Source organism: Manacus vitellinus, unplaced genomic scaffold (assembly GCF_001715985.3).
Source record: "Manacus vitellinus isolate BGI_N305 unplaced genomic scaffold, ASM171598v3 scaffold_2_pilon, whole genome shotgun sequence".
NCBI lineage: Eukaryota > Metazoa > Chordata > Aves > Passeriformes > Pipridae > Manacus > Manacus vitellinus.
The window spans coordinates 51,286,703-51,311,836 of NW_021940208.1; the positions used below are offsets into that span (position 1 = coordinate 51,286,703).

General features: G+C 39.8%; 1 protein-coding gene across 1 annotated transcript in view; it reads right to left on the minus strand.

Annotated features, from left to right (window-relative positions):
- EFNB2 (ephrin B2) overlaps nt 1–25,108 on the minus strand; it is a 44,865-nt gene extending 19,757 nt beyond the window's left edge. Inside the window, exons 1-2 of the mRNA XM_018071111.2 lie at nt 24,355–25,108; nt 2,705–2,988 (exon numbers count right to left, since the gene is read on the minus strand). Coding sequence (XP_017926600.1) covers nt 2,705–2,988; nt 24,355–24,482 — 412 coding nt within the window. The 5' untranslated portion in view covers nt 24,483–25,108. The remainder of the gene's footprint in view (nt 1–2,704; nt 2,989–24,354) is intronic.
- Between the last annotated feature and the right edge of the window lie 26 nt (nt 25,109–25,134).

The following is a 25,134-nucleotide window of genomic DNA, read 5'->3' on the forward strand; positions in this document are numbered from 1 at the left end:
AAGGAAAGAAGGAAGGAAGGAAGGACAGAAGAAGAAAGAACTGTAGGTTTGTGAAGAGGGATTTATGTAAATGATTTATAGCCTGATTTGTGTACGTGACTAAGATGTATTATATTATAAGAAATGACAGCAAATATTCTGACTACCAGAACTTGCATTGACAAGGTTGTGCCATGACCTTTTGAACACAAACTGCTAAAACCCTATCTAGCTTCAGTATCTCTGTAAAATGGTGTCCTAGCTGAGCACTTGCCTTGTTTTCTACTCCTCTCAGTGTTTCTGAGACCAACATCACTGAGTTTATTGTTTTCTCCTGAATGACAGAAAAGTAAGAGTTTTAGCTTCAGGATGGCTGGGTTTTCAGGGCTGGGGTGTTTTTTTTGTCCAGCCTATTAAAATGTATAGGTACCCTCACTGCAGCTTGGTCAGTATGCTAGCAGTAGAGTGATAAATTAGCCATTTGTTTATGCCACAATGAGCAGGAAAAGTAATACCCTAAGGCACTCCAGTATTACTGTTAGGCCAGTGTGATTTTTGAGGCTGAAGGCTGACTAAGTTCTTTCAACCAAGTTATACTGTAATCTTACAAGAAATGCAAGGCCTATTATGTCTTATTGCTATAATGAAATAATTATACAAAACTAATGAAAATGAGATGTACTTAATAATTCTCTGGGTAAATCCATGATATAGATATGACAGAACTGACAGGGTATCAGAAGGCTCCATTTGTGCCCATAATTCTCAGGTAATAATTGTAACAGTGCCATTTGTTCCACTACAGCTGGTCTTCTGTGGATGATTTCAAAAGCAGCACTAAATTCTGGGCATATTTCTGCATTTAAGCCAAATATTTGAGCACGGTCATTTTTATGCTACACATTTTCAATGGAGTTACAGATAACTATCTATTAACAGCTAATCTTGTCGCTTTTACCCTGGATCTCAATGGATTTCAGTGGGAAGTTTGTCAAAGTTAAATACTATTTAAGTGGGATCAAGTTTTTATATATGCCCCGACTAAAAGAGAAAGCGCCTATATTAAGTGATCTTTAAAACCAAAAAATGGTGGTTTGTATCTCCCGCTACTGTTATTTAGTAATTTCTACAATTAATATTTAATACAGTGAATTCTTTCTTAGTTTTTGTGACATACAACCTGTTTTATACACAGTGTGTACCATAATGGATATAACTGGGAAGTGAGGATTAATTTATACTGAATGCATTTCCATTTCGATTTCCATTTTAAAAATACTTGCTCAGAGTACTTTTAAAATTACCCATATTTTTAACTAAAAAATTAAGAAATATTTACACTGGCAGACATCACATGAAATAGTTATTAATCCTTCAGTTTTCAAGGAGATGGCAGAAATGTGTTTGGGGACAAACTTTTTAGCAGGACCTGTTGTGACAGGACAAGGGTTAATGGTTTTAAACTAAAAGAGAGTAGATTTAGACTAGATATACTGAAGAAATTTTTTACAGTGAGAGTGGTGAAACACTGTAACAGTTTGCCCAGAGGGATGCTAGATGCGCCATCCCTGGTAACAGAATTTGAGCAACCTGACCTAGTTAAAGAGATCCCAGCACATTGAATGGGGCTTGGACCAGATGACCTTTAACGGTCCCTTTCCAACCCAAACTATTCTATGATTCTGTGAAATAAGACACTCCAGTATCTAACTTCCTTGTAACTGCAGAAAAGCCAAAACACAGAATTTGTTCCATCTCGTAATACCTGGTGATACTTGCTTGAGACTTCAAAAGTGCCCATGGGGCTAAATGAGATCTGCAGGGCATACACAGTATTACAATGACAAAACCTAAACTAATGTAAATTGTTGTTGTACTGCTGAGGTCTCAGCTAATGCTAACTCCTGATTTACATCATTAACTTTACACATCATAAGTAATTTGAATCAATAAACACTGTGGCTACCTCCAGACTTGCTCTCAGCCACAAATTCCTCATCAGACTAAAACTCGCACAAAGTTTATTTTGTTGGACAGAGGCTTGTGTCGTGCACATTCATGTTGCAAGCCAGGACCACAAAAAAGGATGAAATTCCAAAATCATGCAAGCCTAGGTTTTGCCCAAGAGCCCTCCTGACTACTGTATGGACACAGTAGGTATGTTGTGAGGAAAGGCATGGTCAACCACAGCCCCTCATCAGTAACCCTTGTGAGGAAACTACACTGTCAAAATTGGCACCAAAACCACCAAAAGATGTTTCCTGTGGGAGTGCCTGGACCACATGGAGCAATGGCTAGCCATGTCACATAGGATGCCCCATCTCAGAATAGCCAGGTCACCGTACTCCTACTCGTGGCATAAGACGACCTAAGGACAAGGTGAACAGCATGGTACATCACCAGGGCTCTGGGCTGGAAACGCACTGCAGTTTAGCTGCACACAACTTTCAGTGCGAACACACGACACAACACTGTGCACAGAAAAAAGAAGCCCTTTACAGGCATAAAAGTACAATCTAATTTGATTTACACAAACCAAAGAAAAAAGAGACAGAGACCCTTCAGAAATCAGGAATAATGTTGAAAATATGCTAACAAGAAACTATTTTCAGGTAAAAAATACAAACCCATTCATTTTCCTCTTAGTTTGCTTACAATGTCCAAGACAGTGCATTAAAGAATGAACAATTATAATCAAAAGAATGAACAAAAACATGGAACTTACATATGACGTAGTAATCTTTGTTCTTCTGAAATTCCAGGCCCCAGAGATTAGGACTGAACTCTTGAAACTTGATGGTAAACTTAACATCTTGATCTGGCTTGGCACAATTGAGTAGAGGTGTATTGTCCTTTTTAATAGCACAGCTATCTGCTTGGTCTTTATCAACCATGTAGACCTTATAATATTCATACTGACCAACAGTTTTAGAGTCCACCTTTGGGCATATAATATCCAGTTTGTCTCCTATCTGTGGATATAGTACCAATCCTTGTCCAGGAAGGAATCTAAAATGGGAAAAAAAAAAAAGGGGGGGGTAGGGGAAGAGAAGAAGAGGGAAAATGTGAGACACTTGATAAAATCTCATGCAGAAAAGTAGCAACTGCAGTGAACAGAAAGGAACAAACACAGTTTCCAAAACCAAAATGACAGACTGAGCAAACCAAATCTTAATAGTTTAAGCCTAACTCAATATCAACAAGATGTTTATTTAGATCTTGGAAATTAGAGATGGATTGAATCTTATAGTCCTTATCCCAGTTGTGGGAACTCTAGCAGGTTTTACATCTCTCTCTGGCAAGCACTGCTATTTTTTCCACATTTGGCATGTAGAGCACCTACTGCAGTATCTGGTGGGCTACAATTCTTTTTCTGCTTTGGTAACATTTCTACTATTCCTGCACATATTTTGCTAATGTTGGACATGGGAGAATGACAAGAATAATCTTTCAAACCCCTTGAACAGCCAAGTGGGACAGGAAACAACTTAGATTTTAAGAGTTACCAACAAATTAAGATGCTGATTGATAGCATAACACAAAGGAACATCAGTCACTCAGCAGCACCATGCTTACAGACCCAGAACTGGTCTGTAACGGACCCAAAGACCACACATGCTTCTGATAGAACACTTATAACCAAGACAGTGTGACCGCTACACTACAAGGATTTCTCTTCATAAACTCCACCATTACTGTCATTATTTTAGCTCTTTTTTGATTTATTTTTTTTTTGCTAGAAGTGAAACGCAGGTGTGCTTCTGCCTTAGTATGGGAACACTTATTACACAAGCAGACAGTGAGCTTTAATGTTTACACTTAGGTATAATATTGTATCTTTCTGCTCATAATAATTAACAGGCAAACATTAGCACTTCATGAAAGAAAAATATAAATAATTACTTATAGTATTGATTAATCCACAAAATGAGGAGCTTTGTTCTCACAAAGACAAAAGCCACAGCAAGTTTGTTTCTCTCTCCATTAAGATATATTTGTTCCAATTAAGGCCAAAAAGTGCATGTTTTAGAACTACAGCCAACAACACAACGTACTCGAATGCACAGACCTAAAAGACTGACTTTCTTTCCTCTTTCTCCTGCCTGCCAGCCTTTTCCACAGATCTTCCTTAATGGAAAATCAGCCTGAAAAACCGACCAAAACAATTGCTGCCTAATGAACACCCTTCTCCAAGTGCTAACATTTAAACAACACACGTAGTAAATCCAGCTTATTCACAGTCAGCCTTCCTGGAAAGTTTAAATTAAGAGTATTAAGATCCGCACAGAACAAAGCTGTAGGCGTCAGTCAGTGACCTCCAGCCTCTGGCTTGGCGAAAGAAGCCAGCAGCAGTAGTGGTGGGGGAGAACTTACTAAATTAAAGGATGATGCGACGCCCCCCAAATTTTGCTTGCTCCTATACAATTCAAGTTTATGATCTCTGCTAATTGAGCAGGATTATTTTCACTCACAAAGCCTGTGTAAGAATTATATTTGTTATGAAGCAGCACGTAGCAGGACAAAGACATGTAATTACAGATTTAGGGAACTAGAACAATGAAATGTTATGGCAAGAAAAGCGACTGTTGATGTATAAATTACTGCACTCTTTTGTGCTGTGCAGTGTAATTTCCAGACTGCAGAAACTGGGCTTGGCCACGGCTGCTCAAAATGAGATTGAAGTGGAGATGGGGCAAAGCTGTGCTTCCTCCCCCTCCAGTTTTCAGACATGCCAAAGGAATGCAGTGACTACCACTTCCTGAAAGCTGAAATGGCGAAACAAATGGGAATGTGGAAATGCATCTTCGGAGTTATAGGCCTAAAGAAGGATGACCAGATGCAGGTGTAGATGCAGCACTAAGGGACATGGTTAGTGGTGAACACAGCAGTGCTGGGTTAACAGTTGGATTTGATGATCTTACAGGCCTATTCCAACCTAAATGATTGGTTCGGTGATTCTATGACTGAGGGAAAGGCCAGTTCTGCAGGAGTACCAAGGAAAGGTAGGCAGGAAGATCTCAGTCTGCAAACATTCCCAAGGGAACAGCCCATATCCTGATTTTGGCTCTCCTTGGGGATCAACTCTGACCAGGCGAAGGCAAAGGGACAGAGCTTCTGAGCCAATCTCCATCATCTGTGATTGACTTTACCACCTTGTCTGACTACAGCCCCATTTTAACTTTGCTCCTGTGCAGCAGTGTTGTACATTAGGAAGATGTCAATTATGCATGCCGGGACAAAGGATGGTCACTGTATGATCCCACTGCTGAAAATATTTCTTCTTGCCAGCAATTCTTCTTCACATAATGGGAATGTTTAATATGAAACACATGAGATTTCAGAGGACTGCATCTTTGCTTTTGAATTAATCAATTTAGATTTCCATACATAACAAATATGAAATTTGTAAGGTTAGATAAATGCACTTGTTTTTCATTATCAATAATATGACCTAAAAGCTTCTCTGAAAAACAAAAAACGCTGATTCCAATTTTAGACTTTGTGTATATATGTGAAACAGCCACAGTACACATATTCCATGCAGACTCTGAGCACAAACAGGATGAGTTGAGAAACAGCATGCCAGGCAATCCTTAGAAATATCTACAGGAGAGAAAGCACAATTGTGAGCCTCGGCTAAGTAGTCAGGAATTGCCCCATAAAAGGTAGAGGACAGAACTACCCCCAACAGAAAACTAAAACTACATTTTACAAGAGCTTTAAACCAATGCACTCGTTAGACTTTATGGCAGGGGAATATTCTTGCTATGACTCTGAAGTCTGCACGGTTTTAGAACTAAACTCAGTAAGTTTCCTTCCACTTGAGTGTCTGAACTTGCAGGATCTAACGCTGATAGGATTAGGGAAGAAAAAAGGTTGAAAATGCAAGGATTAATCTGAGAACTTGACTGTATTGAAATTTTTTCCAGTTTGTAGTTTTGATCATGACCTTTGCAAGAGAGATATTTTACAAATTTACTTTCCTTATTTTCTTACAACAACAAAGCATATGCATGGAGATAACAAAAAAGTTTCACCGTACATATTTCAGTTCGACAACAAAACTTACAGTGGTTCATTAGTAGTAGTCATGATTATTATCCCCATATCCCTATATACTTTTGCTACTGTAGTTTTTCTAAAGACTTTAAGTAAATAATTCGCTGGGTACTAAGAATTTTCTGAAGCTATTTATGAAATGTCAGGAGGATTAAGACTACTGTTTTATGATCCTATTTTTGAAGACCTTCTATCTGAAAAATAAAAGAAAGGACAACATACATTCAGCATTAGTAGAGGTTACAAAACTTTTAGGATTAATCCTGAATCTTTATTTTCGCAAGTGTTCATGTAGCCTTAACTATTCTGTAGTAGCATCAACACTGATGAAATGTTTCCAGGATGGTGACTATAAAAATTAGGTTAATGAAATGGCTTAAAAAGTCTGATCAGAATGTGCCTTCAACTAATTGAAAAGCTTTTTTTCCACCAAAACAGAAATATAATAAAGATGGAGCAAGAGGTTTACAGAATCTTGTGAGTGATCCTGAGGAGGCTCTGTTGCTCCAGTGGTGGCTTGGGACAGTGGCATGCTCTCCGAGCAGTCGGGATAGCAACAGTACTGGAACTGCTGCTGTCTAAAAAAAGCTAACTTTCTAATTTTCTGAGTTTCAGCTCTAAATATTATTTACTGGGAAACTTACATACCAATATAGGCCCCTGTACCCCACTAGAAACTTAGGAGAGAAGCTTAGTGAGCTTCCCAACTCATTTCTGTCAGCACTCAGATATAGCAAGACTTTTAGAGCATTTGAAAAATCCTGCTCACAATAAATAATCCTGGTGCTTGCTGTGAGAAAGCACAGAAAAGTATATTAAGTACCATATAAGCTGTACGATGAAATTCATGCACTTTCTGTCTGGCACTTTTGGATACAGATGGCATTTTTACTGTCAGCCCAAAACTGGTGTATTGTGGGCAACATCTGACATCTGTGAAAAGCCATGGATGTGAATCCCTCCCACATGTCCAACTAATCATGTAGCTTATCAAGTTATATCAACCTGCAGAGTTCCAAATATTTTCTGAAATAAATGTATTTGACCAAAAAGTCACATAACACACAAACAGAAAACAGGAACAGAGTATCTTGTTCCCCCCTCACACCAGAGCTACAATGATTTTCTCTACCACATTTATTTTAAGGCCCAGCAGCAGTTCCTGGCACTAACATACCCTTACTGGTCAAAGTCCTCATGAAGTTAAATTTGATTGTAAAATTTTATAAAAACATAAAACATATATTTTGCACAGTTTCCAACTAATTTCTTAAGAATCTTGTTACTGTTCAGAGAAACTTAGCACATTCAAGCATATTAAATTACAAAGGAATTTTGCTTAATGATAACCACTCAAACCTGTCTAATCTCATAATAGCAAATTCTCAAAAAAAAAAAGAACTTAACCTACCCACACTCTTATTCACTGAGAGTATTCTACCATTTCTTACTACACAGTCATTTCTGAAATTGTAAAATTATCAACAGATAAAATTCTTAGAAAAATAAATTCTTAACAGTTTTTGTTAATCAGTATTGACTGATGTAACCAAGTGTTTTGTCAGGCTTTTTCCAACTTCCAAAACTATACACACACATAGATATATGTACACATACTATAAATATAGATATGCACACTTAACTGTAATGGTATTCTAGTAATTGCAAAATAAACACAATTTTAGAAAGCATGTTACTACTTGTTGCAAGTCTTGTATATTTAACTGGGGAAACAGTGCCAAACTTCTGTGCTTTAATAACTTACCTGAACTAATTGGTGTAGGCAGTTAGCTTTAAATTAATGTCACAAAAATAACCCTAAAAATGTGAACAATCAAGAAACTTCTTAAAATGCAGCCTGAAACCTACCGTTGGGGAATCCTACCCACCTAACTTTATGAAGTTTAACTACCAGCCTGATTATAAAGTTATTAATTGAAAAGTTTTATTAAGGAAATGTCATGAATACTAATAACACACTATGTTAGTCCGTTACTTGTAAAACTGCAAACTGAAACAGAATACAGAATGACATTCCACATAAAAGTCCTTACTATTTAAAAAGAATGGTTATTAAATAGTATATGTATTCATCACCTTACTTTTGAGAAAATAACAACATTCACATTTTGAATATCACTTTGTCCACAGGAGAAATATTTAAGCAAGGAAAAAGTCCTAACCAGCTTGATGCAAAACAAATAAAAGCTTCAAGAAAAGGCTAATGATTTCAGTAGTGGGCTAATTATGATGAAAATCAGTTTACTGATTCCCAAAAACATTGAACTGAATCAAATTCAAAAACATAGACCAGAGCTCTCTGTAAGAGTCCTTTGCTCTACACAAAGTTTTCACATTAGTTTCTGTCATACTCAACATCATATACAAGGATATGCCATGTGGATAGAATGTATACACCCAGCTGTAAACATGAAACGCCTTTTTAGCAGAAGCAGTGATTTTATAGGACTCATCTCACTCCAATTTAAATGGATTAAGTGAACATGAGTTCAGTGAGAAGAGGATCATTAACTGCTGTGGACAGGCAGAAAAACAAGCTTCATCAAAACAAGATTAATATGGAGTCTCAAAATGGGTATGTAATTTTGTGAAAAAGAAAGGCACTATGCTTATGTGAAGTCTCTGCGAGAAAAAATACCATGGAGTGACACAGCAAGATGACAGACTGGTTTTATACACAGACTAGCAAACAAAACTTTGAAAGCAAAAAGAAGTACAGCATTTCATACTATTAAAATTTTTTAAGTGAGTTATGGAAGCTACTTTTCTTTGCCAGTGCAGTCTTATAAAATCAATTTAATACTATAGTGAAGTTTTACAGAACATGCTCAACAGGGATGTTTTTGAATTTAAATAAAATTTAAGAAGTTTAATCCGCTGACCTTTATTTATATGTAACATTTTTCCACACAGTTAGTGAAACCATTCATGTAAGGAATAGTTACTAGCATTAATGGGACTTGCAGACTAGAAACTAAATGGAATTCAAACAGATAAATATGCAAATATATTCACGCTCATTCCTTAAGATCTTTAATGGCAAGTACAACATTATAAAAAGCCAGACTATAAAATAACGTAAGACAAGTTGGTAAAACTGCAGCTCTTGTATTTCTCACTTCTACTGCAAGGGAAGAATGCTCCCCTGCAATAAAACCTGCAGTAAGACCACAAATGCTTTGAAACAGTCCCCTGAAACCGTAGCTGATCTCCATTCTGGGGCTTGGGGTACCTCCTTCTTCTCCCCCTTCCTCACCTCTGAAGGAGCTCATATTCATTCAGACGACCTGGGGCAAATACCTGCAATGCACTGAAATTTTATTTTGTTTTAATCTCAGTTCTGGACAGAAAATGGCAGTGGTGCCACCATTTCATGTGTCCCAAGTAGCCATGCAAATAGGCACTGTTCTTGGTGCATTTTCCTGAACCTATTCTTACTGAAATTGGTTGCAAAATTTCTATCGATCTCAGTAGGGCAAAACAATGCAGTATGTTTGCAACTGAAATCTTAATAACCTACACAAGAATGATTCTGTAGCATTATTACGCTTTCTCAAATTTTTTGGTGGACAGGGAATTAGAAACGTATAAAAATTTCAGCCCTTTCATCTATCCATTCATCGTACTACCTTTAACAAAATAGTAGAGGAAGGCATTTAAAATACAACAGGTGATTTCTAACAGCTGTAAAATAAGGATGGCCTGACAGTGCATACACTTCTCCCCAAAGAAAACATTTTTTTGCATGGACCTGCAGGATTTGAGAGTCAAATTGTACCATCATATCACACACAGTTCTGATGAGTTATGAGCTTCCTTCAACAAATAACTCTCAAGACTAGTGCTGTTGCAGAGATACACTATTTTGCCCCACTCAGCTTAGAATGGTCACAAGTCTAAAGGTGTCTTGCATTTGAGAGCACAAAACCTGCAGCCAACATATGATATCTGGCAAGAACCGTACTCCTTTCATCGTTCACATATATGGAAGGTCACCTGCAACACGGTCCCAAACACATCTTATTGAAGACACTCAAAGAGAAAAGCTGGCTCCTTAAAAGCTGTGATGTTGAAGGTTACAGATGTGATATTGTTCTGTAGAAAAAGTAAATAAGCCAAAGGAGTTGCCGCAGACTCCTCAGACTCAGCGCTATCTCAGTCCTGGGTTCCAGCAGAGGCAGGTGACTTTGCAATCCCTGTCCAGGGAATCATGTCATCTCAGGGTGAGATCATGGCATCTTGGAGTAACCATAGATACAGGGCTCCCGCTTCCCCAGCCCACCCCACTGGGCAGAGGCAGCACACTGCATTCAGCCACCCAGTGGGCAGAAAGGTTTTGCTGTTAAGACAGTGTATCTGTTTCAACGAGGCGTCATCTCTGCCTGTGAGAGATCGTTTAGTTTTGCTCGAAAACTGCCCTTTCCCTCGCTGCTTTGGCTCTCCCTTGCAGAACAAAGCAAAAAACTCACACAACTAAAACCTTCAGACCAACTTGTGTTTTACTCCTCCACCCCCAACAGAAAACCAGAGTGCAAAAACGAATGCCTGTTTTTCTTCCCATAAAAGTTAAGCATGTTTTCCCTACTTTAAAAGAAACTTCTGAGAGCAAACATCTATCTGTCTTTTCCTGTTCGGTGTGGTTTTTGCACAAGAACATACAACCTGCCTCAGAATACTTATCACAAGGGTAAGGCTTGAATGTTGAAAAGATGTACAATCCAATTTTTTACTAAAGTTAAGGAATTTTTTTAAAAAAATACAGATTTTATATTCGATTTTCAGACATGACCTCCACATAAGGCACTATTAATAGCAATTAAGTTTCTGTATTATGTGCAGAAAGCAATTACTGCTCTACTAAAAGTACTTAAAGCACTAGAGAATTCTGATCCATTTACTAAATCAATTCCTGTTACCACAAAAGAACCACTAATGTGCTTCAGGACAGTCTTCTAACTAAGAACAAAAAAAAAAAAAGGACGATGGATATGACCAGTGTTCTATTTTAAAGTGTATTATATTAACATTTCATCAGCATTTACAGAAATATGAACCTCACAGCAGTGCCGGACTTACTCAGCTTCACCAAACAGGGAATCATTGCTCACTTGCTCTGATGCAGAAGTATGGAAACACACAGGCACATTCTCCTTTTTATTTCATTTCAGCAGAAATGTGCTTTCTACGTGGAGTTTAAAAACTGCAAGTGGCTGCAGTGGAGAGTAGCAGCCACTCTGTATAAATGGCTTATTCTGAGGAATTTCTGAAAGAAAAAGCACTCAGTAGGTGCATTATAATTAGTTGCTCTTTCTAGTTACCTCTTGACAAATGATGCATGCGGGTCTGGATGAGTGCCCAACTCTTGACCCATGCCACCACTACACACTTTAGTACTTCAAGCAGAAACCCCTAGCCTCAGCATTCTTTTCATTTTACTTTTTCCAGAAACGTGGTGCTTCTAGTGCATAACATGAGAATAAGCCATGATTAACAAAGTTGGAATTCTTTCAAAAGTGCTTCATATAGCTATGTACTAAATATATCTGAGGGGAGCTTCCTGCCTTCGATTCCTTTCAAATATACAGCATGTTTCAGGACTCCATTAAAGGACAGAAGTACATAGAAATACACAGGGCGAACATTATTCCCACAACACTTAAAGACACGCTTTGGCGATATTTGTAAGCCTTTCAAACAGAAAATATTCATGTGATCATTACTTTAATACAGGAGATTCTAAATCTATTGAGAAAAGCAACTTTTGACACAAAAAACACCCATAAAAATAAACATTTTTTTTGGATAGCACTTTACTGCCCCCTTTTGCACTCTAACATTAGAACAGGTTTCAACACAAACACACGTCTGAGAAACACTGTGAAGATATGGGGTAAAACAACAGGGCATCATGTTTAGTTATCAGGCTTTGGAGACATCTTCCACTAGCCTACACTGCAAACAGATGAAACATCTAGTTTTGATTGTCCTTAATCTTCCATGGAAGAGATCTGTAATGGATGGTTTAAATTACTGTCTTCCATTGTAATCTGCATGTATATGGGTAACTGGAAAAGAGGGGGATATTGGTCATTAACACTAGTTGTCTCTATAGCATAATTTTCTAAAGCAAAGATCATCTGCAACTTGATTTTGGTTTATTCATTTAGATGACAAAGGGCTTTCCAGTCTGAGGTCATTCATGTGTTAGCAATGCCTGAACTGAAAGGATGGGTGTATCCTTCAGAAGAAAACTTCACAAACTGGCAGGCAAGAATATTTTCATGAAAGGTGAAGACAAGAAGCCTAGACATTCAAATACCCTGCAAGCCTACAGGCATAAACCAGTTCTGCAACTCCACACTGCAATTACAGTCAGTATGGAATCGATGTATGTCTATGTCCACATAGATCTGAAAAAAGGTAATAAATCTATAGTCTAGTGGCCAGCTATTTACAAAATACTAATTCATTGTGACAGAGCCAGTAGTGGACCCATCCTGTCCCAACCCTCAGCTTCCATTGACAAAGTCCATGTGCTGCTGTGTACACTTATATTTAAACTTAATTCATTTTCCTCTGTCATCCTACAATTACAGTACAAGTCACAATAATATTAAATTTCACTGCCTACAGCATTGCACAATTGAACCATTACTGTAATGAAAACTGACTCCCTTTGATATTAACACTGGTGTTTTCTCTCATTTGCTAGCTATGAAATACAGGAAGAGACCAATGTTGTTTTAATTAAAGAATTGTTGTTCAAAATATGCTACTGGGAATATTAAAGTAGTTCTTTGCTCTCGCGGCAAAGATAATCAGGTATTTCTATGGTTTGAATTTTGGGTAAAAACTAAAAAAGAAAGTAAAATAAAAAAAATCTGTGCCATGAATTCAGCGTAACGCAAAACCACTGCTCTACTTGACTTGTGCACACAGAGGCAGGGTGTGCCAAAACCAAGAGAGATAGCACTTTATTAAAGAAATGCAGAGCAGTAGTTAGCATGGAACACAAAGTCAAACTAAACCATGTGTGTTTCTTCCACAAGTCACTAAAGTCTTAGCTTTTAGAAAGCTAACAGCGAGCAGCTGGCACTTGCCAAAGAACTACTTTTCAAAAAGTGCAAACCAGATTGTTCTATTGCTGTGCTATTCTGTGCTCTTCTCCACCATTCCTGTTAGAAAAACAAATGTCTTATGTCAGCCACATGTAAGAATGCCAATCAAAGTTTTCAGTCTTCCTTCTCTTAACTACAGGTTGTTCACACCTGTACAGTCTTGTTTCAGGACATGCTCCAAGCTAAGTCTATAAAAGAGGGCAGGGACTGTCTTTTAGTTGATGAGACATTAATGATCAGTGATTATATCTCAAATTCAAAGAAAAAAATCTCATCTGCTTGGCAGTCTTTAGAAAATATATTATTGCATACCATTTGCCTGTATAAGTAAACATCGGAAGTAGAAGTTGTTAACTCACTACTTTCAGGAAAAGTTATGCCTAATCAATAACAGCCTTGTATAAAAGTTTGTATAACAAATCTATTTTGGCAAACCATTGTTATGCCGAGGAGCAAATGACCTTGAGGAAAAACCCAGTGGGAGATCTGCAATGAGTCTGCACTTGTTTCTCCCATTAAACCCCAGATTCAGCCACTTACGAGCATGAAGATCCTACGTTCTTACATTGTGTGCCAACTTCACCCAAGTTTGACTGACTTGCAGAAGCAGCATAAACTGGGTGGCCGCAGCCACCTTCAAGGTAGTAGCAATATCTGACCTACCAAGAATCAGCTTTTGGCCCACTGCAGGTCTGACCCTCTCAAATGAAGTTACACTGACACTGGATTAGTTAAAAAAATTCTGTAAACACCCAGAAGGGCATTACACACGACTGACATCCCTGCCCCAAAAGAAGAGTCCATCAGAGGGGTTCAGCAGAAAGCTGGGGACAACAAAAGATCCAGACACGTAGTTTTAACCCATTGCCCTGCACCCATGAGACAGTGACATTTCATTCAGGCTCTATCGCCAGGGAGGCTAAGCCTGTGCACCCCTTGCACACTGGGTTTCCTCTCAGGGGAAAACAGGGGATCTTGGGAACAGCGGGGTCATCCTCAGTGATCAGTTGTCAGTGAAAATGTTCTGCTGGCAATACACCAAACGGTGAGCAAAAAAAAGCACAGAAAACTCAGTTCCAGCAGAGCTATCAGTGCAGCCAGACTCCAGAGGCACAGCTTATGTGCCCGCTGAAGCTCCCAGCTGGCACAAGGGATCACCACTGGTTCTGACTACTGGTAAGCTACACATCTCTTTCCAAATGCAGACAGAGCTGTAGTTTCTGACACAATTTTCCGATATTTAAAAAAGAGCAATGAAGCTTCAGAGAGATCTGTATTTGTCCAAGCCCAAAAAACTCTTCACTCTGGCCTTGGTTCAAGACAGCTCATGCTCAAATTCATCCCGCTTCAGCAAAAATACTCAGCATTCAGAACATGCTTGACATGAATTTTTCTGAATAAGAACAGTTTCCCAAGTCAGGCCCTAGGAGCACAGTGCAGTCCTGCTTGTCTTGGTTTCACACACAGATCCACAAAATGGAAAATACTATAAAATAAGTTAAAAATTCAAGAAGAATTGGCTTTTGGTTTTCTTCAAAAAGTGCCTAAAAACTGTCTGATAGAAAGAACAATGATTACCATTAAAAATTATCTTTTAAAATATTTTTCACGCAGACTAGTAATCTTGTCTGCCAATGTGATTTTCTCTGTTCAGCTAATCTATATAGCTCAGAAATACCCTGGAAAAAAAAGAAACACCCCAAAAACCTGAAGGTCAAGCATTCTGCAGTGATTAAGCCAGACTGCTTCTGAACTAAATTTAAATTAATTAAACATGAAGATAGCAACTGAAGTGTGGACAGCAACTGAAGTGGGACTGCAAATCCTCAAAAAGAGTCAAGATGTTCCCAACTCCAAATTTACACTTTTATCCAGTCAGGTATAGAAACCAACTGCTGCTCAGGCAGCAGGTAAGCAGATGGCAAGCACCAAGCAAAAATGAAACTGCGAAACGATGCACCACCCCGAAGAGTCAGAAGAAGCGCAGTTATGTGTGCTTCTACCAGTGCTCACTGCATAGGTTCCTTAAACAAACTGTTTCAAACTTGCAGAACATCAAAAGCCAGATGGGTCTTCCTGAATGAATCCACAGGCAAGGAGCCAGGATTCCCGTTTGCTGCAGAAATAGGCCTGGACTTGATTTGAGTCTTCTTAGCTCTGACAGGCTGAAGTCTGGCAGAACTCCCAATCCAAAATAAAACTGCATTCAAGTGAGACTGGGCTTTAACTAACAATAATAATAATAATAATAAAATTTCAAATTCCTCTTTGTAGCTTTAAAATGCACTTCCCTTTACAGTACAGTGTTCACCTTTCCCACTGCCATTCTCTAGTTTGGGTACCTAAGTAAATGCATAATTAGGAAAAAAAGCTAACAAACAGTGAGAAGCAATTTGCAGCATCACAGATTTTTCAGCCTAACATTATCATTCCACCACCTAACCTATCCTCCTGTGTAAGACAAGCCAAATAATTTCTCATTTTCCATTGACACATGTAAAACTTGATTATGCTTTAAAGTGTACAAAGCTCTGATCCTACTAAATATTGTAAATCTTACTTTAGCCGTCAACCACGAGACATTTAAAAAGAACACCATAGGTAGGAAACCAATCTTATAGTTATGTATATGCCATACACCAGGAATGAATCACCTAGCAACATAATCCTCTACCAGCCTTTATCGTTTTTGGCTTGGAACTTATGTTTAAAACCAGAAGAAAGCATAGACTATTGCAACAAAGTTTAAATCAGCTGCACTATAATTATCATGCTGATACCGCAATAAACACTGGGTGTAGGCTGGCCAGGATTGCCAAAAAAGATAGAGGTCCTGCCCTTATTTGCTGTCTCTGACAATGTATATAATTACATCAAAGTTCTGTGCATCACAGTTAACAGGAAAATAAAATCTAGATGTTCTCTTTCCTAGCCTAAAATGATAGATTTTGTTCATTATAAGGAAATTTAAATTTTGCCTATAATGAAAAAACAATTATAATGCAAAGCCCTTGCAGGCTTGCAAGACTTGCAGTACTCATTGAAATTACAGGAGGTATTTTCATGGAGTTGAATAGGAGCTAGACAGAAGCTTTGAACATGTTTATCTACTTGAAACTACAAATACAAAATACTAAATGAGATTTCCGTATACGAAATTTAAAATTACCTATTGTAATTGTGTATTTAAGTCTGCTCAAAGACTTCTGAAAACCAGATTAAACATGATTTTACAGGGACAGAAACGGTAACCAAAAAAACCCCAGATAATTCAAAATGACAATGAAGACCCTTCAAGTTTAGGAAATTTCTGTGTGTATGCTTTATCATTTCAGGTCTTAAGATCTATCTGGGGGCGGAGGAGCATTACAAAACTGTTTTTTGTTCTGCCATTTTGTTTTCATACTAGGCTTTCAGAAACATATTGAGCTCAATCTACTTGTTTTCTCAAAGCCTCTCCACTGTTCTGTGTGTTGTTTTTTTTTTCTCATCTAGGGAACAGGAGTGCAAATTGCAAAACCTCTGTGTTTTAAAGACATCTTCCGAGTTTATGTCACTGAAAACTCCTTCAGGAGAGGGGAACCTGGAGGGGAAGGACTCAGTGTGTGCGCTGGGAGAGGTGGGGTGCGCTGCCCAAGATGCTCTCCATAGAGGATTCCCCACTTCTCCCTGCCAAACCTGTCGTGCCTTATCTGGGACATTTCTGAAATGTGACATGACAGGCAGGTTCGAAAGCTAAACGATGGATAATGGTGGGCAAACAAAGGACATCGGTTTTTGCATTATTTCTTTAATTACTTTAACCCTCGTTCGAACAGAAAGCATAAGGCCAGAGTAATTCAGCTTCTCTCTTTGTCATTTGCCTGCCATAAATATGCACCAGTCTGCATTTGAAAAGCTGAAGGAGGCTGCAAGCTTGCTGGACATTTATCATGCTCTGTTCCCTGTTAACAAGCAAATACTTTAGTTGAATGGCCCATTAGCAATCATTGTCAAATGCAGAATGCAAGGTGCTTGGATGTGACCGGCCTGTAAATTAGATGAGGGTGCCCCTGAGCTTTGGAGAATTTCAGCAAATGAATTGGATCTTTTGATATAGATTTGTGAAGGTTAAGTTGCAAGACAGGAAACCTATCTGAGCGCTTCAGGCCCCCTGTATTCTGCCAATCTGTCTGGCTCCCTATATGCACTTGTTTATTTTTCATTTGTTAAATCACATCAGCATCAGCAGCTAGACATCGAGCTCTGGAGTTCCCTTTTCAGTCAGAATTGTGAAGATTTCCAGCATACCATCGGGTAGGATAAGAATGATAGATTCAAGCATGTAATTAACATCTTTATATTAAAAAAAGAAAAAAAAAACAAATCAAAACAGAAAAAAAACCAACCCACTTTAGAAGTGTCCGAGCCACTGCCAAACAAACAGCATGAATTCCATTTTGCCAAGCTCATCCCAGGCTCACTCCCACTAAAGAAAGACACAACTGTTATTGTAGGCTTCGGTGTTTTTTCCTCTTGTGTCTAGACTGTGCCTAACAAATGCTGAGTGCTTTCTTTCCCCCCTTAGTAGACGAATGAGCAGGCAATAAAGTAGGTATTTCTCATTTGAATCGTACCGCTGATTTGCAATGTAATACTGACTTTAAGTTGAGAGTGTTCAGGGTTGTCAGCTGGGTAGAAAAGCAGGTATTAACTATTTATAAAGCTCTTTAAAACAAAAGGTAAGAAAAACCAAATCCAAGTAGCTGCACTAGGAGAGGTTTTTTACTACCTTTATAGCTGCAGATTGCTTAAAATAAATGACAAAACATAGCTAAATTGTCTGCAGGCTGAACTCAAGAGGCCGACAGCAAACTCATCCCAGTGATTGTAAACTGGGGGGGGGGAAGAGGCAGATGTTTATCTCATTCATTTCTAGATTTCAGCCTGCCTTTCGAAAATAAACATCACCAAGAGACTGAGCCAGATCCATTTGGTTATCTGCAGCCTGACTGGTAAATAAGAATGGATGCTGTTTTGTTTGTGGTGATTTTGTTTTGTGTTTTTTTTCTTTTATATTTTTGCAGGACGGGAAACAAGAGATTCTCTCAACTATCACCTGGCCAAGGCACAGACAATGCAGCATGTTTATCTTTGCTGCTCCCACGGAGGGTGAGATGGAGACCACAGACTGAAACAGCTGAAATCAAAAGGTCTTTGTTTTCTTTCCAGATAACCCCAATCCCACCTATCCCCTCTGCTGTCTATGCCTTGCCAGCATGCTACTGCCCGAAGCCCTAATGGATGAAGGCAACAAACCCCAAGCGCAGCTAATTCTTCAGAAAGGCTGCTGCTAGGGCAGGAGTTAAAAAGGAAAATCTTCCACACCTCACAACTGCAGCCATCTCAAGTTTTAATCGGCCCCCATCTCAGCAAAAAGGAGTAAATGAAATCTATCTTTACCATATTATACACCACCAATGAGCAAGAACTGAGCAGCTTTTCTTCACCGCTTCAACCACCCCAAGCCACAAGTAGGCCTTTCATACTTCCTAATCCCGGCCCCCAAGTTTTGTGCAGTTCTCACATAATACCTTACAGCCCGGAGCAAGGCCCTTAGTTTATAACACTCCTTTCAGAGACGTGTCATTTCTAACATCAAGCTAATCTATATGTTGCCATGGCACCACCCTTTATCTGCCTTTACATCTTATGAACTGCATGGATTTACCACATTATTTTTATCTGAAAGACAGAAAATGGTGGTTTTATTGCCATACAATCAGATTACTGCTGCTAGTTTCTCTATGCCTTTTTACCATACTTCAATCAAAAGGGATCAGTTTCTTTATACTCTGCCCTTGATTTACATTACATCTGTAAAGACCTAGTCTGGGTTGTAATCCCCTTATTAACTATGACCAGGGTTGATTTGCCTAAAAATAAAAGCAAATTGTGTCAGACCTTTTCACTTTGTTTTTGATTCGGAACTACAAAATGGATTACTAAAGAAATCTTCAGAGTTCACACGGCTGATATAGTACTGAATTTAAAATGAGAATTAAACAAGTTAAACATGGGAGCTGTGTCAACGGTTTACATTTACCATCATGGGAGAAAGGCTGAACTGCATTTGTCTTTGTGTTCTCTGGCTTTAAAGAGACAATGAAGCCACAGGAGTTTTTTTCCAAGCTCTTCTAACACTGTCTATTTGCCATCCTCCCTTCCTCTGCTTTTTCATGCAACTCCCCCATAAACTCTTCTCCCTCCCTGCTCCCTCCCTACCCTTCCAAAAAAACCTCCCCTCCCCCAAGACAACAGTGTGCTGGTTAAAAGTCTATATTCAGTGGCACTGAGTATTTTAATCAAAATATTTCAAGCAGTTTAACATTCCTATGTAAGTTTCCACAACGCCTCACAAAGAATGAGCTCATAAGGAAATCCATGTAGATGTATGATAAATGACCAGAAAAACAGGTTTCTTTATGTCAGCAGCCAAGGCAGACAGACATTAGGCAAACATGAATAACATTTTAATCACTATTTTTTCCTCAGAAGAACACTTTCTTCTCATTTGCAACAAGCAATTTCAAGTACTGCAGGTTTGCACTGACACATGAAGACCAAATCCTCAAAAAAAAAAAAAAAAAAAAAAAAAAAAAAAAAAAAAAGTCCCCAAAGCAGGCCTGCCTGTGGCTGCTGCTCAGGGCTGAAAGGCCTGTCTTTGCCAGCGTGTCACAGCAGTCACCTCAGCTCCTCTGCTGCTGACTTCCCATGACGGGAACCTTGGCCGAATTTGAAATGATCCAGAGCGTCACACCTCGAGCAATGTGATCTCCTCACAATAAAACAGGGAAGAGAAAAAAAGGGGAAAAAAAAAAGGGGGGGAGGGCGGCATTCTTGTGTGTGGGAAGAGGGAGAACTTAAGTGATTTTAGCATGACTTTTAGTCACTGCCTCTCCAAAAGCAATTACTTCATTAAACAAAGTGAAATAACGTAGCACAGCTTACAGATAACATGCTTTAAGATAATTACTATAAATAATATAGCAATTATACTGCATATAAAAAAGGCTGGAGAAAATAATGCGCTAAAGAAATCAGCCTTCAGTTTATTCTGAATTAATTTTGCTAATTCACTTGTGCTTCAGAGACCTGGCTACAAATGCCAGAGATATCAAATGAACTGGAAGCCACCTCTCGCTCCTTCTCTTAGCATGCCAAGTGTCAATAGCTATGTTTTGGGTACAATTTAGGAGCACGTGTTTAAATCATTTTAATCTTCCACTCCTGTTTCTTCAGCTTGAAGCTGTAATTGCTGAGGTTAGAAAGTGCGGTCCCACAGCACAAGAGTCCCAAATAAATTCTTGTCTAGCTGTGAGACTCCCAAACATGTTGTGAGATATCGTTTTAGCAAGCTCTTTGTGCTCTGGCTGGCTAGCCCAGTCCTGTGAAACAAGGGCTGTCCATTACCTACAGTTTATCATCCTGACAAAATGTGAGGAATGTGGATGTGAAAGCACTAACAATTCCACCCCTGGTGCTTTCTCCCTTTTTTCTCTCTGTATTAAAACCGACAAGATTAACCCAAATGCAAACTGCAGAGCATAGTTCAAGGGGCTATTCAATCCGCAGTGAATGTGCATTTGTTTACCTACAAAAATAAGAATTTCAGATACAATGAAAAGCAGACTAGTCTATATGCTACTGAATAGAACATTTAACAGGGTCATCAATTGTAGTTTATTTTATCAGTTTCTGACATGTTAGCATTCATTCAGAGGCGGGCCGTGAAACATCCCATATATAACTGGTTATCAGAGGGAGAGAAAAACAGCTATATAACCCAACTTAATCAGTGTCAAAGGCACCACTTGTGAGGATAACCTTCCACATGTCTTAAGAAAAACCACCCTGCTTGCCGGCCTATAGCACACAGGGAATAATGACACTTAGACATAAGCGATGCTTTTTTGAATGAGATTCCTGTACTGCTTCACAAAAAGGCACCCCATAACACTACATGCGGCCCTACGTATCAAAGGCAGTGCTGAGCCCTTGTGAGGTGAAACTGAGGTAACCCGTGCTATCTGCATACATTGTTTGTCTTGGCAGAAACAACACAGGTAGAAAGTCCCCCCTTAAAAAGTGGTAACAGGAGTTAAAGCTACAGAGTATTTTTTCCTCAGTGTTTTCAGGATCAGGAGATCCGAAGTTCTTCAGATGGTAAGTCTGTAAAGTCTACCAAGACCATCTGCAACAATGATGTTTAACCTCTCAAGTAATAAAGTCACAGGTATAATTATTATATGGAGGTCACTTCAACCTCGTGATTTGGCCAAGGCAATAAAATAGATCTCTAAAAAGAAGGGGGGGAACAAGGGAGGGAGCTCTGTATTCAAATAGCTACTGCGTGCTCTCCATCCCAGCCACCTGCTAGAAATTATAACCTCTAGACTTCAGTGCAAAACCAATTCAGTTTATACATTCACCTTAACATAAAATTTATTATTTCATACTATATATTAACCTGACTAACAACTTCTGCCAGCATTTAATTGCCTACCTGTTCAGCAGATTTATGTGTTGAGGCTTTCAATAGAGTTAAATGCACTGCTTCCCTGAATAAATTAAACAGCACCAAAGATAGTTATTATTTCAAACCTAGAAAGGAGCTTTATTATTATACCATGCCAAGATCTATTCAGCAGCTTTACTTCTCAACCTAACATGCAGCCTGAATCCAGAGTAAGGACAATCTCATCTAAGGAGAAATTATTCAGTATCCTTCAGGCAAACAACTGTGAGAAGAATTAGTAAGAAATCCTGCTCTGAGAAGTGGAGCTGCCTTACCGGCAGCAATATCAGGAATGTATTTGTAAGCCTCCTCAAACTCCAGGCCTCCAAGTGGCCTATAAATCACTAGCCCCAGCAATTGAAAAGACTAATTTTAATAGTGTACTTCTTCACTGTGGTGATTAAGCCTCAATGAATCACTCAAGAAAATTCAATTACATCAGCAACACAACCTATTTTTAAACGTGCATTTAAGTTGAAAAAGTAATTAGATATTATCATTAGATCTACCATTAACAACATTCAAACCTTTTTTGTAATCAAACAGTTTAGAATTAACTAAATGGAAACACAAATCGTGTTTGATAAAGGAAGCATATCCCCAGGCTCTGTAAGATGGGTTGAATTCAGCTGCCCGGATACTTTCGTTTCACTGATAGGTAATAAAAGCGATCAAGGTAAGTTAAAAAAAGCGAAAGCAGGTTGGGGCTGGCGGAGGAGAGCTCAGAGCAGCCGGCTCTTCTGCTTTGGAAGAGTGACCTCTGTAGGCATAAACACAGCGAAGGCTGGGATGCAAAAGCCTTCACTTTCCTCCAAGGCCGAGCCAAGGCTGTTTTCCACCAGCACAGCAGGCCCACTCCTGCAATGTAACCCCGGCTCGCAGCCTTTGCCTTTCGAGAGCCTAAAGAGCCTTATAAAGCCCGCTTTACAACCAGCCAGGCCGCTTTATTCTCTGATGTGATGCCGTGTCTTTCTTAAGTCAAAGAAAGGCTTTAGCTATGTAGCATCATGTAAGTGCTGAGCCAGTGACTGGAGCTAAAGTTTATTTTAACAGGCTTCCCACCTGGTGCATATATAAAATGAGCATTTGTCAATTAATGTTATAAATAAAGACACCGAATTGAGCAGTCCACAGCGTTCCTGGTGTTTTTTAAGAAATATCAGAAAAACTACTCGGTAAAAAAGACTTGCAGAAATAAAGCAACTATTCACACTATTAAAAAAAAAATACATGCAGAAATCTGTAGCGATTTTTTTCCTTCAGTGAAAACAACAGGAGATAATGATGCCTGTAAGGCAAGGCTACTTGATAAACTTGAGATGCTAGTTCCAATTCAAACTTTGAAATCTTCAACAAACTCCTGGAGATCCTGCCACCTACGCAGAATTAATCCTCGATCCAGGAAATACTCCATTCATTCTTGTCTCATCACCACCTAACACTTCCTGTACAAAGTCCCCTGGGAAAACAAGATGTGTACTCACTGGACTTAATGGGAACTTCTAAATTCAATTAACCCAGTGCATATGGTTTGATTTTAAATATCTATAATTAACCCAGTGCATATGGTTTGATTTTAAATATCTATAATTGAAGATAGAGCATGCGTTTAAAGAAATTATTTTAACCCACTTCTGGTGTTGCATCACTGCTTTAAAACTCCCTAAACGCATTACAGACTACTTCTTTTTACTGTGATTTCTGTTTTCTGAACTAGTGGTTATAATCACAAAAGTTCAAAAGATCTCACAATTGTACAGAGTCAACTTCCACTTTATATGTCAAAAATTCAAGGGGACAAAAGACTAGCAGAATTAGCTTTTCATTACTGCCTCAGACTTCTTTTTAGAAGGACGGCCCACTTTCCAGAATTTCCTCTTTCCAATAGCAATAATTTTCTATGTTTAAGTAAAGAGGATTTTTTTTTAAGGATACGCTTCTATTTTAAGAGTGTGCTTTAACAGTGAAGTCCTGGGAACGCATGTACGTCTTTGCCTGGGTTTGTTAATGAAGAATGACACTAAATGGCTGTGTGATGGGTAATGCTTAGTTCATTACTCACTGACATGTGCCTTGATACCATCAACTCCACAACCAAATTTAGCCCTGTTATAAGCAGATGTAACTTCGCTGGAGTCAATGGGATGAGTTTGCATCTGCAGACGGAGAAGTTGAAGAGTATCACCTTTTCCTGGCGGCCCAGGGCAGGCAGCTCGGCTCCTCCGGCCTCCGCCGCTGCTCTAGCCCGGGCGAGCCCGGACCCCGCCCGCAGGTCTCAGCCTGCTACCGCCGCCCCACTCTCCATCCCGCTCCCGGTCCGCTGCCCCCTCCCGTCGTGGCCAGCCCCCCTTCCCGGGGCCCTCCTGCCGGGGACAAGGGGCGACGGGGCGCTCCGCCGCCACACGGAACCCTCCCCCTGGGGAGGGCCGGATCCTGCTGCCAGCCCTGGCCAGAGTCCCCTGCAGCCGCTGCTCATCGCTGCTGCACCCACCCTGTCCCCGCGTCTCCAGGCAGCCGCGGCCGGTCTGCCGCACTGTCCAGTCCCTCCCCCGCACACGGCCGCGGACGACAGCGCCGGCCCCCAGGGAGACGGCGGACGGGAGCGGGATGGAAACTTACTTGGGGTTGGAGGAATTCCAATATATGGGGTCTAAAACGATGGACCGCGCCAGTGCAGTTCTGCATAAAACCATCACGGCTCCCCAGCAGTACTTCCAGGCGGAGGCATCTCGCCTCCGCGCTGCCATGGTCGCAGGCGGCACCGAGTCCCTCCCCAGAGCCTCGCCAACTCCGCCGTGCGCCTTCCCCCGCACCTGAGCGGCAACAGTAGGGTGGGTGCCCGGTATCCCAACAGCTGGGACGATTAATAGGGAATAATAATAATAAAATAAAAAAATCACAAGCTAAGAGTCGACGATGTACTTGGCGAGAGCTGCAAGCAGATCTACTGAGTCATGTATGCCACTCGCATGTAGGAATATCTCCTGTGAGGTAAGATCCAAGCTACCTCCGAAGCAATAACAAAAAAATTCAAACGCCTCAGTTCTTCCTCTTACAGGGGGTCTCCCGGCTGCCTTGGAAGATGCCACTCAAACTGCCAACTCCCATTTGAATCCAGAGCGCCATACGCGTTCACAGTGTCTTAAGGCTCGCGTGAAAAGGAGTAGGGAATTAAAAAAAAAAACAGGGTAAAACAAACGGTGGTAGGAGAAATAAAGGGGTGAGGGAAAAGGACACAGCTTCGGCGGGAGGCTCCTCCTGCGTGTCTCTCACTGCTCCCCGCAGTTTACAATCCGCAGGACGCTAGCCCGGGCTGTTTCGGGGAGCTCGGAAACACCCACGAGTCAATAAATCCACTCCGAGTCAGCTCCCCCGGTCCCAGGGAGGCGCATCCACAGG